The following is a 15,965-nucleotide window of genomic DNA, read 5'->3' as shown; positions in this document are numbered from 1 at the left end:
GAACTTAGCGGGAGAGCATGTTGCAATTGACTAGTGATGTCTGCCTTGGAGGGGGATGCTCTCGTTAACTAGTAATATCCTCCTTGGCTGAAGATGCTGCAGTTGACAGTGATGTCTGCCTTGGCTAGGAATGGGGAAGTATTAACTTAGACACTCATCTCTTATGTTCATTAAACAGAACTTTGCTGAGTACTTCTTTGGCAATGTGTGCCATGAGAATCTGAGAACATGCTGGAAGTCTTAGTATCTATTTTTTTCTAAGCTCTGAAGGGATCACCATAGTGTATGGTCATTATGTATGGTCATTAAGCTCCAGTTTGAGCACCTTGGGCGCTAGAACCTCTCTTTCCCTGGTCCAACCAAGCAGAGCCCTCATTTTCCAGACTTGAGCCCAAGTTACCCTCATTGTCCCTGAGAATGACTGTTTTAGGGTCAAATGGTCATTCCCTGCCCTTCAACTTCTTCAGTGTGAGCAATACTAGTCTCAAACTTTACTAAGGGGGGTATTCACAATCCTGACAGTCATCTTTGGCATGTGTTCCCATTTGGTACTGTCCCAGCATCGTCTGGGTTGGCTCCAGAGGAGAATGAGTTCTGCTGGGATGAATGAAAAGGTTCTATAGACCCAGATTATGCTTCCTCTGTGCTGTTCCTCCTGATACTTGGCAGGTTCCTTCCAACCTCGGAGCTACCAGATGAAATGCAAGTTGCAGGTGGATTTGGATGACAGGTGTGATGTTTAGGACACGTTTGTGCTAAAATATTGTTCTATTTATCTGACATCCAAATGTAACTGGGCTGCTCTCTTTCTGTTCTGGCCTGATGCTGCATCTTAACAGTGTCTCTTTGGAAGGTGGGAAAATAGACCTCAGATCAAGGTCACACAAGGCAGGAGGTGTGTGTGCGGGGACTTGATTCAAGTCCAATACCCTCAGCTCCAAGTCCAGGGACCTTTCCTGACTCCTGGGCCAAGCTCTGGGCGTGCCTGCAGTTCTCAGCCCCATGCCTACAAGGTTTCCTAAGAGCTGCTCTTTCCTCCAGCCTTCCTCACCCTGCATCTTTTCTCTGGCCAGTATCAGACTCTCTCTGCCTATTTACAGAGTCCTTTCTCTGCCAGGATGAAGTTTCTCTCATCCTGGCACCTTTAGGTGGGGTCACTGGGCTGGATCTGAGCCCACCAAGCCACTACCAAGCCCTGAGTGGGTGCCCTCTCTTTTCTTGGAATGCTGTGTTTAGAAACCTGAGGGACTTCCTGTGGAGATGGAAAGGAAAGAGACTCTGCCCTGAAGTGTAGGAGGAAGTAGGACTGAGTCATACATGGCTTTCTAGAGTGTATGGGTGTTTAGCTCTGTGTGTGTGTGTGTGTGTGTGTGTGTGTGTGTGTGTGTGTGTGTGTGTGTGTGTATGTTGGGCAGGGCACTGTAAGTGGAGTTTCTTTTCTGCCTGGTCCTGCAAATTGGCCCCAAATAAAAACACAGAGGCTTATATTAACTAGAAACTGTTTGTCCAATGGCTCAGGCTTCTTATTGGCTAGCTCTCTTTTAATTATTAACCCATTTCTATTAAACTATGTATTGCCATGAGGTTGTGGCTTCCTGTATTGCTCTAGCATATAACTCTTTCAACAGCTTCTCTCTGCCTTCCTCCTCCCAGAATTCTCCTCATCCCTTAGCCCCACCCATACTTTCTGCCCGGCTACTGGCTAATCAGTGTTTTATTCATCAATCAGTAAGAGAAACATATATACAGAAAGACATCCCCCATCAGGACACTTCATGCTTTGATGGTCATTGTTTTATAGAGACCAAGATATACTCAACCCTCTGTGGCATTGCTGCAGCCTGCAGCCTGCCTCTGTCCCAGTGTCCCAGGTGTCCAGCCAGAAGGGAGGACGGAAGACTAAGCTATCTCTCACTCAGTGGCTGTCTGCTTTGTGTGTGTGCTATGTCTGCTGTGCAGGAGCTCTGGAAGCCATGCCATGCCTTGGCTCGCCCTCTAGGGAGTGGGGGTGCCCTGCTTATAATCCATATCTGAATGTCCCCAGTTTCCACGTGTCACCAGTGACTTCCTGCCAGCTCCAAGGTGAGAGGACTAAAAGTAGCCCTCTCCGTGTCATCGAAGCTCATGGCTGACATGCAGGGAAACTGCTCTCTTCAGAAAATAGACCACAAAAGTCGCTGTTGGCTCTTCTGTTCAGAGAGACTTTTAGCTTCTGCACCGAATGAGAACCAAAGAACTTGTGATCTGTCCCCAAATCCCAAATATGAAGACACTGCTGTGATTAATGGACCAGGGCTGTCCTCTGAGTGGAGAGCTGGTCAGGAACATGGTTAGTTGGTGTTAACCAGCCCTTGCATGCCTGAAGGGAGCTCATCACCATCTTGTAGGGAAGAAAAAGGCGCAGCGGGAGCAAGACACCTACCTGAGGATACACAGCCCATAAGCCAGGGCTCAGCCTGTACATGTCACTCAACCTCTTCATTGCTACCTCTGTGCCAGATAGAGACAGAGACAGGGCGTGTGTGGGGCACAGGCTAGGATGCGCTGTTCTGGTATAAGAGCAGAGTCCCCAGGTTCGTTTCCTGTTCCTAACCTAGACCCTAGGAGGCTCAGTTTTCTTGAAGGGCAGCTCCCTGGTGGGTAGGTAAGCAAGGCCTGGGCAAACAGACAGATCTGAGGTCTGGTCCTGCCTTTGCACCACTCAGTACTTCCAGGGCAGGTTTGCTGGGCCTTCTTTTTCCGTGTCTGTAACTGCCATGCAGGTTGCATGGGTGAACAGTGATGAACTGCTAGCCGGGCCCCCGTGCATCATTCAGAGTCTGGCTAGGGAGGGCTGGACTGAGGAGGGTTGGCAGCTGCCTCTGGAAGTGGACACACAGCAGGGGGGATTTAATTGCTTTCAGCTGTGTTGGTTGTGATCCTGATGGGGGGCCTTGGGAGGAAGGGGATGGTGCGAAGCAGTGTCTGGGAGCTTAGACATGGTTTTAACATAAGGGTCTTTCTCATTTTTCTCATGGGAACACTCGGCAGTCAGGCTCTATGAGATGTCCTTTGGGGACAGTAGCCTGCAGAGTTTCTTCCCCTCCCTTTTAGGCCAATCTGGGATCCCATATTTCTAAGACCTACCTTCTGCAGCTACTACTGCCTCCTCTGACGCCACACAGCTGCAGTCCTCATGTCTAGGGTCCTTTCACCACAATTTCGTCCCCCTTGGAGTAATGTGTATCCATGCCAGGCCCCTTCTCCAACATCCACACAGCCTATGAATGACCTACACACTCATCATCCAGCCTGTGTGATTCTAGTCCCCACACAAGCTGCCCTTTGGTTTAGGCTGCAACAGGAAAAGCCAATTTGAGGAGTTGCTGGCTGGTCCTCCGCCCTCTGTCAATAGCCTAGGGAGCAGCCATCTCTTACAGTCTGCTCTGTCCACCATACCACGGGGACCATGGGCATCACCTTCCTCCAAGAAAGAGACTGGCAGCCTTGGGCCTGGTCAGCAGGGATGTTTTTAATGCAGCCTTGGGAGACTGGCTTTCCCTCCCATCTCACTTTACTTCTCTCCAAAGACTTCAGAACTGGACATGGCTGCAGCACCGGCCTTTGGATCTTGGCGTCTTCTTTGGTACATCAGCCATGATAGGAAAAGTGACCTGCCAAAGTTGTGAGAAGTAACTGAGTAGAGGAGAATCAGGGACTCTTATTCTATGCTCTGCAATGGTCTTATTGGGCCATGATGGTCATTGTTAGACCGGGGTGTTCTTTTTCTTGATGGACTAGTTCCCTGGTCTACAGTGAAGGCAGGATTTGCTAGCCTCTCAGCAGAGAGGGCTGAACCCAGCCAAGTGGCAGTCCTGAAGTCCTGAGTGGTGACATACTTGCCATGGTTACCCAGGCAGCTCAGGGAGGTGTCCTGTGTTCCAGCCAGGGGAGGAACAGGCATGTCTGGTCTGAGAGCTCCTCTCTGATACCCATCTCCAGGTCCTCTAGCCTCTCCACCGCTCTCCATTGGCATTCTCTGCTGCTGGATACACCAACACAGCAGGTGTCTCCCAGCAGCTCCAACAGGAACATAGGTCAAATTCTACAGCCTGGCTGTCCAGAGCTGACCTTGTTCCCCAACCTCAGAGCCTTTGCTGGGGTGTCCAGAGAGCCTGAATCAGGATAGTAGGGAGCAGGTGCCCAGAGAGGTCAAGTATGTTGATTGCAATTATATAGCACTTAGGGCAGTGAGGAAAGATGAACAAGCTGAAAAGAATGGCTTTTTCCTGGAACAACTCCATGTTATGGCTGAGATTGGGGGTGGCTCTGAGGGAGTGAGCAAAGTGACATTTGAGGGAAAGGAGTGGGCTTTCAACAAAGAAATTCACCCACTTTGCTCTAAGCCTGGATTCCCTGACCTCAGCACTTTTGAGTCTGGGGCTGGGTTACCCTTTGCTGGGGTCTGTCTTGTGCACTGCAGGGTTTTTGGTGGCCCCTGACTGACCTCTAACTGTTGGATGGCAGTAACCTCTCTTTTTGGGAGAGGGAAACAAACTATCTTTAACAATTTATTTATTTTATTTTATTTACATTGGTGTTTTGCCTGCATGTATATTAATGAGGGTGTTGGTCAGATCCCCTGGAACAGGAGTTACAGACAGTCATGAGCTGCCATGTGGGTGCTGGGAATTGAACCAGGGTCCTCTGGGAGATCAGCAGTGCTCTTAATCACTGAGCCATCGCTGTAGCACACAAAACAAACTATCTTTTTTTTCCTTTTTATTTAAATTAGAAACAATCTTATTTTGCATATCAATCCCAGTTCCCTCTCCTTCCCATTCTCCCATGCCCCGCCCCAGACCCCCATCCCATCCCTCTTCTGCGCCATAGAAAGGGTGAAGCCTTCTATGGGGGGTCATCAAAGTATGCCACATCATTTGGGGCAGGGCCTACCAAGCGGGCCCCCTACCCCCACCCCTGTGTGTGTCTAGGCTGAGAGGGTATCACTCTATGGGGAGTGGGCTCCCAATTTCCATTCGTACACTAGGTATAAATGCTGTTCCATTACCAGGAGCCCCATAGACTGCCCAGGCCTCCTAACTGACACCCATGTGCAGGGGGGCTGGTTCTGTCCTATGCTGGTTCCCTAGCTGTCAGTCTGGAGTCAGTGAGCTCCTACTTGCTCAGGTCATCTGTTTCTGTGGGTTTCCCCAGCATGGTTTTGACCCCTTTGCTCATTACTCCTCCCTCTCCACAACTGGATTCCAGGAATTCGTCTCAGTGTTTATCTGTGGGTCTCTGCTTCTGTTTCCATCAGCTACTGGATGAAGGCTCTGTGATGGCACATAAGGCATCCATCAATCTCATTATAGAGGAAGGGCATTAGCAGTAACCTCTCTTAAGTTGTGACAACCTACACTGCCCCAGACATCCTCTCACCTACTAATTCAGCTACTCCTTGGAACAGTGGTAGGGACACTGTTGCTACTCCCCCGTCCCATGATAGGTAACTGGCAGAGGGACAAGCTGACTGGTATGTGAAATGTCCCTCTAGCCATCTAGAGGCTCTGTGAAGAACATCCCTGGGGTCACTGGACCTCCCAAGCCCAGGAGTCTATTGTTCCTGACCTCAAAGTTGGATCCTCAACCTGTTGTCCAAGAGCCATCCCTGCATCTTGGGGACCACAGACAATATAGAGAACCCAGAATGTCTTCTGTCATGACTGCCCTGTAAGGAGCTGCTCAACTGCCCTGGGGAGCAGGAGTGTTTCTCATCCCTTACCCCAAAGAATAAACATATGCAGCCCCAGAGCAGAGAGTGCTTGTCCCCCTTTTGCAGAGAGGGAGACTAAAGTCCAAAGAAGTTAGGAGTCCTTCATTTAGTGGACAGAAGTCTTGCTGTCTAATGAGAAGTTCTGGGAGGGGTGTGACAACTACTGAGTTGTGGCCAAGATCATGCATTGTAGTTGGCTCTGATTCCAAGTGGAAGTGAACGGTGCAGAATGCTCCTAATTCCAAGACCAGCCCAAGGGTGTGAACTGCATCTTTGGTCCAGCCCTGGGATCCTGAGGATTCTTCCTCCCAGACCCACCCCCAGGGCCACCTCTCATGACGTCCTTCTCTCTGTCTCTTCCCAGGGTGACATGGGAGCACTAGGTTCCATTGGCTACCCAGGACCCAAAGGCATGAAGGTAAGTTAAATGAGGCTCCCCAAGTTCAGGTCCTACCCCAACTGAGCACCCCAGAAGGAAGGCACTGTCTGATGTCACTGTGAGGGAAGATGGGAAAGGTTGGCTTGAGAGCTGGCCAGCATCTGTATGTCATTTAGGCCAGACATCTTTATTGGACATCAAGTCCACAAATTGAGTGGGAGGCCAGCGTGGTTCTGGGATGTGGGATTCATGGCCAGTGATGTAGAAACCCTCACGGCAAGCAGTCCCCACAAGTGGAAGAAACTTGCCAAGGACAGCCCAGGCCCTTGCTGTCAGCCTCTCCTGCTCTGGGTTTAGTTCAGGGGTGGGAGTCACTGCAGCTTCTCTCAGCTCATCACACAACCCTTTGCTTTGCAAGGTGGGCATCGCTGCCCACTTTGCTCATCAGATCACAGAGCCCCAGGGTGGGGACCAGCTCAGAGTCTTGAAGCATGTCAGACCCTGACTTCTGTGACCTTGACCTATCTTGCAGGGACTGATGGGCGGCGTGGGGGAGCCCGGACTGAAAGGTGATAAGGTGATCGGAACTCTCCCTTACTGCCTGTGGGTTACTGCATGCCCCTCCCCCAGGATAGCTGGAACCGCTTGGCTCCTCTGCCGTGCACTGTGACTTCCCTTCTTAGTCCTCTGCCCCTACCATTCTGGCTTATTTCCTGGTGTGTGAGACTCAAGAGCTGTGGGGGCCTGATGGTTGAGGCAGATAGGACAGGAGGGACTGGGGGGAGGGGCATGGGTCTGGGGTAAGTCAAGGCTGACTTCTGGCTCAGATATAGAGCATGACTCCAAGGCATGCAGGAATCACAGCCTCAGAACAAGGAGAGTGGAGACACAGGTGTTGGTATCCCTGTATCCCTGTGTGGCTCTGAGAGTCCAGCCCTAGACAGCGCCCAGGTTGAAACACTATGCTAATCAGGCCAGCCTCCAAGTACCACCTATTTCTCCTGCTGCCCCTGGGAAAGCTGCTCCTAGGCCTATGATGAACAGCCCTGACACTGAACTTTTGTTGTCTCAACCCTGTGCTAAACCTTGTTGAAAAGGGGAGGTGAGTCCCAGGGCCCAGAGACAGGTAGCACCTAGCATAGGTCACAGGGCATCAGAATGACAGATAGCTGCCAAATGCAGGCATACTGTGCCTGTACAGACATCTCTCCCCTTCCCTGTAGTTTCTATGTAACCCTGGAACTCCAAAGGGTATGTGGCATGTTTTGTGGCCCCCTGAACATCCATAAGAGATGGCCTCACTACTCAGTCCCTCATCACCCAGGCTCTTGCACCTGTGCTAGATGGCTGGGCCCTTGTGTCGTCAATGTGGCACCTGGGTTCCTAGAGAGTTCCACCACTGAGCAGAATGGAAGTCATAAGGTCTGAATTGACAAGACTCTGGGAAGTCACTTACTCTAGAACCTGCAACTGACAACTGTGGAAACTGAGTGCCAGAGAAGGGAAGATAGTGACCAAGTCTGTGTGTTATGGAGCTAATCCAAGTCCCTGACTCTTAGGATATCGAATTTTCAAGCCCTACCCCCAAAAGAATAGAGCCAGGCGATTTTATTCAGTCCCTTCTCCGGCAGCCAGCAAGACGGGGTAGCTTCAGTTCTTTCTCTACCTGTTGCTACCTCTCTGATTTCTTCCATCATGCATAAGCCTTTGTTGCCTTTCTAGGCTCTATCTGGTACTGTAGCCCTTTCGTCTAGCCCTCTCGAAATGAAGGGTTTGTGGGGGTTGGGGGAGGTCCTGACACCCTCTGAGGCTTGAGACATCAGCTCCATGGAATAACGGAAGTCCTGGCCAAGGAGAAAGGAAGTGGAGAAGATGAAGTTGTGGTAGAGGGCTTTGCATGGGCGATTGGGGCAGGGCTGGCCGCAAGTTTGCAGCTCTGGAAAACAAAGAAATGAACCTGGTGCCATCATGTCCTTGTCACAGCAGCTGGTGGGGCTACCAGGAGCACTTGAGATGTTTAGCTCTGAAACAAACTGGAGGAGGAGGAAGTCATTCAATGCCCCTTTGGAAGATGGAGAGAGGGAAAGTCACGACCCTGCCCAATGGCTGGGCCAGGGTCTTCAGCTTGCGCTCCCCCAGCCATATGCATGTTGCCTCTAGCCCTCCCTGGACCACAGAGCCATCATTCATCTCCATATTCTCCTGCTCATGCTGACTTTCCATGACCCCACCTGGCTCTGAGCCAGGCTCTCTCTAGGATCAGCCAAGGCACATCCTGGAGTGAGCTCAGCCTGGCTCTCCAGATCGTAGCCTGGTTTCCTAGGTGACCTTTAAGCTTTCCTTCTCTCATATTTTAATAATTTCAGCCCTTCTTTGCACATAAAACACATGCACATACACACAGAGGTGAAGGGAGAGAGGAGAGAAGGGAGGGAGAGGGAGAGAAAGAGAAAGGAGAGAGAGAGAGAGAGAGAGAGAGAGAGAGAGAGAGAGAGAGAGAGAGAGAGAAAACACCTCCCCAAACTCTATGACCTTGTAGGAGATTTTTTTCCATTGGAAGATCAATATCTTGCCTTCTCTGGGACTCAGTTTTCACAGTTGTTATTTGTAGGTTCTAGAGAAAGAAAAACAGAACAAAAGAAAAAGCCAAACAAAACAAAAAAGCCCCCCCCAAAAAAAACAAATTAAAAAAATAAACCTTTTCAATTCCAATTTTTGTTCCAATGATACAGTTGTATGCCAGGTCACAGCCTTCGCTGCCACCTTGATCTCCTGAGATTTCTACTTCCTCCTATCTCTGGAACTTCCTAAGGTCTCAGTGACCAGAGCAAATAGGCTACTGCAATATAGGCTAAGGCTATGGGCTAGGAGCCTAAGGGCTTCGAGATGGTTCTAGCCCTAAGGGGAGGCACCTTTCCAGCTGGCCTGGGGACAGCTCATTTACCAGAACTGGACCCGGAGGAAGCAGAGGAATCCTGTCCCCAAGGCTTCTGAAGAGAACCGCCCAGAGCTCAGTCAGTGCCCATTTGATTCCTGTTGCACACGGTCCAAATAAGCCAGCTATCTGGTGTCTCCCATGATAGCTGATTAAAAGCAGCTCATTAGAAGCCAGCTGCTGGTATGGAAAGAGGACAGGAAGACATGACAGCTCACAGCAGGCATAGTGGCTAGGCTGTTGGCCCTGCAGCTTTCACCCTTGCATGCTGACATCAATGGCTGCTGAAGAGCCTGAAGGATGAAGAAACTGTCCTACAAGAAACCCGCTGTTCTCTCTGAAAGGGCCAGGTGGACTTGGCACTGCTCTGAGCAGCTGTGCAGTGGGAGGGTCCCCTCACCCTAGGCTCCTCACCCCACCTAGGGGATGGGACCTTGACTGCTTTAGAGCCGAGACTGCTGCTGGCCACAAGAACAGCCTGCACACTGCTCCTCCACAGGCTCTGCTATTCAGGGAAAGCTCCTGGGTTGCATGTCCCCCTCCTTATAACCTCTTTGCTGGTGTGTACTCAGGGTGAACAAGGGTTCCCAGGTGTGTCGGGAGATCCCGGCTTCCAAGGAGACAAGGTAATTTTATCTGATGCCTCCAGTCCCACATCCACCCTCATTCTGCTGGCCTAGGGTGCACTTGTCACTTCTCTCTGAACCTCATAGTGGCTTCTGAACTTCTTTCCCAGCCACTGCTACCTACCTCAGTCTGTCCTTCCTAACTGCCCCCAAATTGTCCTTTCGAGGGTACATCTTTGTTCTGTTCATACTCTGTCAATGGCTCCCAGCTGTTCTTAGGGACAAGTCCTGATGCTCCACCCAGTGACACAGGACCTCTGTCTCTGGGCCCCTCTGACATTTTCGTTTTCTTCTCCCCTTGGCTGTGTTGTAAAACCACTAAACTGTCCTGGGAGCCTCAGGCTCTTTGAACACACCCTTCCCTATCTGAACCCAGCCCCTGGCCTCTGCACCATCCTGTTCAGATGCCTTTTGTTCCCCTACTTTCTCAGACAGTGGCCTTTGATGTCCTGGACACATGTCTGTTTCTCACTCACAATACTCTTCTCCTTAGTTTGGGGACCTGTGTTTAACCTCCTGCAGACTGAATTCCATGGAGAACAGGGCCCTCCACTGCCCTGACAGCTCCTCTTGCGCCCCATGCTCAACTGAAAATTCAGGACAAGTTGGCCAGAGGGAGGGAAGGAGGGAGGAAGGGACTAGCTGTGCTGACAGAAGGAACAACAGATGATCCATGGTGGCCTTGTCTTGAGGGGCCAGCTGTGGCCTGCTGAGAATGGCTCCTCTGCCAGGATTGACCATGTGGCCACATCTGGCCCTCCCTGCCAGCCCACTAGGCCCAAATGCTGACCAGCCCCCCTTCCCTTCCTCCTAGCTGGCCTGCCCTGACCCCAGTGTCCATGTCTAGGTTGAAACATACAGGTCTAGCTGCTCTTCCCTTGGGCTCTGATCTCAAGTGGCTGGAAGGGCACTGTAGGACTACTATGGACAAAGATTCCCTGAATCCTGTCACAGTAGGCCAGGGCTTCTCCCGGCCCTGGAACCCAAGTCTTGGGGTGCAACAAGTGTGAGCTCAGCCCAAGCCTGCAGTGGGGGAGGAAGGCCCTCATCCTTCCTGAAGATGGGCCGGCAGGAGGGTAACTGTGAATGCTCTTGGCATGGCTGTTCTCTGATAACCCAGTTTTCTTTCTCTTCACAGGGTAGTCAGGGCTTGCCAGGGGTCCCAGGTGCCCGAGGAAAGCCAGGGCCTCTGGTAAGTTCCTCTTCCTCATCCCTCCACCTGACTGTAGCTTTGAGATACTGAAGCCAGTACCCTCCACTTGCTTATGGACCGTGGCTGGAGTTGCACTCACGTCCAAGACTTCTCAGCTGTCCTGGGGCTGAGCAGAGCTGAGCACTGATAGCCACTGGTCAATTTCCTAGATAGTTTCTTAAACTGAAGGGCAGGAGTCATGCCGGGTACTAGACCAGCCCTAGGCCCTGCCCACCAATGGACTCTAATTGGAACCAGATTCTGCATGCCCATGCACACTACTGATACCATCCTGTAGACAAAAGTTTCTATCCCACCTGTTCCCACAGCCCTTCAGTCTCAAATAAACACACAAAGGCTTATATTAATTATAAACTGTTTGGCCAGTGGCTCAGGCTTCTTATTGGCTAGCTGTCTCTTGATTATTAACCCATTTCTATTAATCTGTGTATCTCCATGAAGTCTTGACTTACCGGTGATGCTCAGACCTCTTTCTTCCTCTGCAGCTACATGATGTCTCTCTCCATACTCACTCTCTGCCTTCCTCTTCCCAGAATTTTCCTAGTCTGGTAGCTCCGCCTATACTACCTGCCTGGCTACATCCTGCCTGTCTATTGGCCAAAACAGCTTTATTCATTAACCAATAAGAGAAACATATATTCACAGCATACAGAAGGACATCCCCCCATCTCATTTCACTGGATGTTAGCCTGTGTCATGCCTTTTGTCACTTTCTTTACATGCATGCTGCCCACGCCCAAGGAACAGAGGGTCGGTGGTGATGGGTGCTTCCCTCTCTAGATGTGGAAGTTTAGATTCTGAAGGCTGAAGTGACTTGCCTGAGTCTCCTGGCTGGTACACATAGCAGAAGACATTGTAGTAACTGCTTCTTTTAGCCTGCTAGGCAGATCTCACTTGTGTAATTCCAACTGCCCTCAGCTGAGGATAGGGTGTTGATGGACGGTAGGGCCCATGCTAATCCTGTGTGGTGATCCTATGTCTTCCACAGGGCAAAGCTGGAGACAAAGGCTCACTTGGGTTTCCTGGACCTCCTGGTCCTGAGGTATGTGATGTCTGTCTGTCTGTCTGCCCCCCCACTCTCTTTGTATGTGTATGTGTGTGTGTGTCCCCTGCCCCTTACATCTGACTAGGACTTAGTGTTGTGCCCAGAGATGGTAAAGGAGTTGCTTGGGATCACATAAAATGAGAGACAAGGCCAAGGCTAGAAATGGTCTCAGTGGTGCATGCTAGGATCCCAGCACTCCAGTGGGGGTAGAGGCAGGAGGATAATTGGGAGCTCAAGGTCAGCGTAAGCAAGGTAGACTCTATCTCAGAAACCAAAAGGAAAAAAGAAAGGAAACCCACAGATCAGTACCCTCTGTGTTCTCCTTCCCTTCTCAGCTAGTCCTGTCTCACCCAGGGGCTCTCCAAGCTAACCTTAGAGTCCTTCCCTAGTGATGGCCAACCTGACACTTGTGGTTCCCACAGAGCCATCTCCAAAGCCTTCCAGGGCTGCGGTCCACTCCCCTTTGGAGCTGCGGGTCTATTCACAGGGACCTCCATTGAACCTTTCTTTCCCTGGCTACTCGTCAGGGCTCAGTGCTCCTAGACATGGTGGGGAGGGAAGGGAGCTGCTGATTCTGGATTGGCTGAAGAATGTGAAACAATGGAGGATGGCAATGCCAGCTAAGCTCTGGGGAACATGGAGGGCACCTGGTAGCTGCTGATACACGTGATGATGAACCTCTCGAGGCTAGACCAAGTGGGCACTCACTCTAGCCTCACTAACCTGGTCCCCATTACAGTAGTATGCTGCCCTAACCAGGGTTTCTGTGTCACCCAATCCTCACCCAGGGCTCCCACCCCTCACCCGGAGCTCCCTGGTCTTGGAGTCTTGATCCTCCATGAGATTCCTGCAGCCAAGGAAAGAGCCTGGCTCTAAGGGCCCTCCCAAGCTTTCCAGAGAACACTCATAGCCTTCTGCAATGGATGAGGTCATGCTTCCTAAAAGCCACAGTCTGACTCTCTGCTCTGTTGACTTTGGCCAGGACACAACCCTATCTTTAGACAGATGAACTTGGCCTCTCCTCCATCCTCTGCTCAATGTGGAAAAAGACTCCTGAGTCTGGATTTCCCAACAGCCTGGCCAATGAGGGAGGAATGCTCACTCCTGAACATGAACTAATGGATGGATGAGGCTCTTCTTGGGCCAGGAGCTGGGTAGCATCTAAGGAAGGGAACTTGTCATACCATGGCAGGGGTCGTGGGTGGGGAGCAGGAGAGCTCTGCCTCTGTCTATGGATGGTAAAACAAGGCTTGAAGCCCAGTGGTGGGTGGAGAGCAGAGTGTGCTGCCTGTTTATGGATAGGAAAACAAGGCTTGGAGCCTCAGGGTCACTGTTCAGTAGCAGTTCAGCTTGACTCTGGCTCCCAGGGTCCCTCTGGGGTCTGCCTAGCCTATCCTTGTGCTGCTTTGATTGGCTGACTCCATAGGCAGGAGTGGCTCTGGCTGAAGCTATGAGCATGCTGGTGTCTTTTCTGGCCAGCACCTGGCCCCCAAGAACAGGGAGGGAGCCCCTGCTCATAGCCTGCTCACAGAATAACCTCCTTTATTTATCACCAGATCTGATTCATACCTTGGCTGTTATGTTCCCACAGGAGATGGGCAACCCCAGGCAAGGGTGTTCCCAATACAAGCTCTTGTAGATGCAAGTTTGTAGTGTGCACTCACCCCAGGTGCCAATGTAAGCCCTTGGCTTCCATCACACATTTCACCCTTAGCACTGCCCTGGGAGGGTTTGATCTAAAACTACTCTATAGGTCAAGGCCCAGAGAGGCTGAGTAAGTTGCCCATCACACAGTGAAGGACAGGATTTGGGTTCCATTTTGAAGGAACTTCCACTTCAATGTGCTAGCTCCAAACTCAGAACTGTATGCCTACATACACATGTGGTGGTGCATGCCTTTAATCCCAGCACTCAGGAGGCTGAGGCAGGGGGATCTCTGGGAGTCCAAGAGCAGCCTGGTCTGCATAGCAAGTTCCAAGCTAGCCTGAATGACATAATAAGACTTTTAAAGAAAAAGATATTCAGGATCATTTGGGAAAAAAAAGACAAAAGGATTTAACAGAAATTAGTAGTATGCGGTTAAAGGGAAGAAAAGAAAAGAAAAAAAACAACATAAGAACAAAGTGGGAGGGGGCATTTCAGTCAGAGTCATGAAAGATAAGGAAAGGCCTTGATTTCTAGCTGGCAGGAAGGAAGGAGTAGGACTGCCCTCAGCTAATGGGTTTCTAGGCTGGATTAGCAGAGGTATTCCACATAAAACCCAGAGAAATGTTTCCATACTAGCTTGTGGAAACTGGCCCACTAGAAACAGCTAGGCCAAAGGGCACTTTGCCCCTGGCTAGCAGCTATGATAGACACAAGCCTCTGGAGTAGGGAGAGGGGTCCCCAGCAGAGGCCCCAGGGTGTAGAGGGAAGGAGGCCTCTCTGCTCCAGACTTGAACTATTAGGGGCATGGTCACCCATCGGGACAGGTCACCTAAAGCTACAGGCCAGGATGGGAGTGTGTTATGGAGCCCAGCCCTCTGGGCAGGGGAATCTTAGGAATTCTAGCTTCTGAAAGGCCTTTAGCAGTTGCCTCTGCACAACCAATGTGGCAAGTCATGGCCCACAGGATAAATGTGGATTGTAGGTAAGGTTTCTCAGGCAGGACAGCTGACTCAGGGTTCAGTGTTCCTGGAACCTGGGACTCCATGCTGAGTCAGATGACTGTATGTAACAGCCTTCGGTGTTCCTGAATCGTCTTCTGGGTTTCTCTTCCCCGACCTCTCTCTCCGCAGGTCCCATGTAGCATAAGCTGTCTTTGAACTTGATGTGTAACTAAGGATGACCTTGAACTCCTTATCTTCCTGTCTCAGCCTCCCGTTCCCAGTGCAAAGATTAAAGACATGGGTCATTACACTCAGTTCCTTCTGTATTTTCTCAGCCACTCTGCAAAGTCAGGCTTGGGGACTGAAGAGGTGGAACAAGTTGCTTACCTTGGGTCACATGACAGTAGTGGTAGGGGTGGGCACCAAGGCACACCGTGGATGGGGCATGTTCTGAGAACCTGCCAATCAGTCCAGGTGACCTGGCTCTCTGCTTTCCCACAGGGTTTCCCAGGAGACATTGGCCCCCCAGGGGACAATGGTCCTGAAGGCATGAAGGTGAGTCCTCTCCCACCTAAGGTCCTTGGCTGGAGAAATCCCAGGGCCCAAGTTGGCTGTCCTGCTGGAGAGTCCTGCCAACATAAGGTGGGGGTACTGCCTCTGAGGCCCTTTCTGTTCTTTTTTCCCAGGGTAAGCCTGGAGCCCGAGGCCTGCCTGGACCTCCTGGGCAGCTGGGACCTGAGGTGAGATGCCCCTGTCCCCTTCTGTCCCTCTTTGTCTTCACCAGCCTGTCTCAGCACCCAGCTGACTCTGTCCAGGGTACCAAAGCCTTGATGGGGCCAGGGCGACTTCAGATTCCAGAGCATCTGTTCCATTACAACCCAGCCTGTGACTCTTCTCTGACCTGGTGGGACAAAGTGACTTCCTTCCACACCAATTGCAGTTTATCAGTGTTGATTTGGGAGGATAGGAAGGGTTGGTCCCTTCTTGGAAGTGGGTCCTTGAAGATCCAGGAAAGAAAATCATTGGCAGACCCCATTTTAATAGCAGGCAAGGCCTTGGCTAGTACCCATGTGTGCCTTAGCCCAAAGTCCATGCTCAGATTCTATGTTGTTCTCAGATATGCTCCTGGGAGACACTAGAGCATCATGAAAATGCCATGCCTTATGTGTAGCTGGGATGTCAGCAGAGTTTACCTGCACCTGGTGCGGGGAGGAACTGGCCTCAGGCCTATTGGGCCTTCCACAGGCGGCCTGGCTTTTGCTTGCACATGAGGCCCTCAGCCTTGCTTGGCATCGTGGTGCACAGCCCTGGAAGAATGAACAACCACGAGCAGGCCTTTGCTGACTCGATCTTTTCTCTGAGCTGGGTGTGGGTCTGGCAGAGTCCCAGTGCTGGCTCCGGGAGTCACTGCATGAGACTGCTTT

General features: G+C 51.1%; 1 protein-coding gene across 12 annotated transcripts in view; it reads left to right on the top strand.

Moving 5' to 3' along the window:
• Col27a1 (collagen type XXVII alpha 1 chain) overlaps nucleotides 1-15,965 on the top strand; it is a 121,410-nt gene that overhangs the window by 54,457 nt on the left and 50,988 nt on the right. For 11 of the 12 annotated variants that reach the window (XR_004768242.1, XR_004768241.1, XM_035439850.1 and 8 more), the window contains 7 exons: nucleotides 6,120-6,173; nucleotides 6,667-6,711; nucleotides 9,642-9,695; nucleotides 10,834-10,887; nucleotides 11,897-11,950; nucleotides 15,043-15,096; nucleotides 15,228-15,281. Coding sequence is in view for 10 of the 12 variants with exons in the window: in XM_035439850.1 (XP_035295741.1) it covers nucleotides 6,120-6,173; nucleotides 6,667-6,711; nucleotides 9,642-9,695; nucleotides 10,834-10,887; nucleotides 11,897-11,950; nucleotides 15,043-15,096; nucleotides 15,228-15,281 (369 nt within the window). In the remaining 2 variants the exon portion in view is untranslated. The remainder of the gene's footprint in view (nucleotides 1-6,119; nucleotides 6,174-6,666; nucleotides 6,712-9,641; nucleotides 9,696-10,833; nucleotides 10,888-11,896; nucleotides 11,951-15,042; nucleotides 15,097-15,227; nucleotides 15,282-15,965) is intronic. The other variant, XM_035439851.1, reaches the window with a different exon arrangement.

Source organism: Cricetulus griseus, chromosome 2 (assembly GCF_003668045.3).
Source record: "Cricetulus griseus strain 17A/GY chromosome 2, alternate assembly CriGri-PICRH-1.0, whole genome shotgun sequence".
Classification (NCBI taxonomy): Eukaryota; Metazoa; Chordata; class Mammalia; order Rodentia; family Cricetidae; genus Cricetulus; species Cricetulus griseus.
Note: the sequence above shows the minus strand (reverse complement) of the source record. Positions and strands in the feature narration are given on the sequence as shown.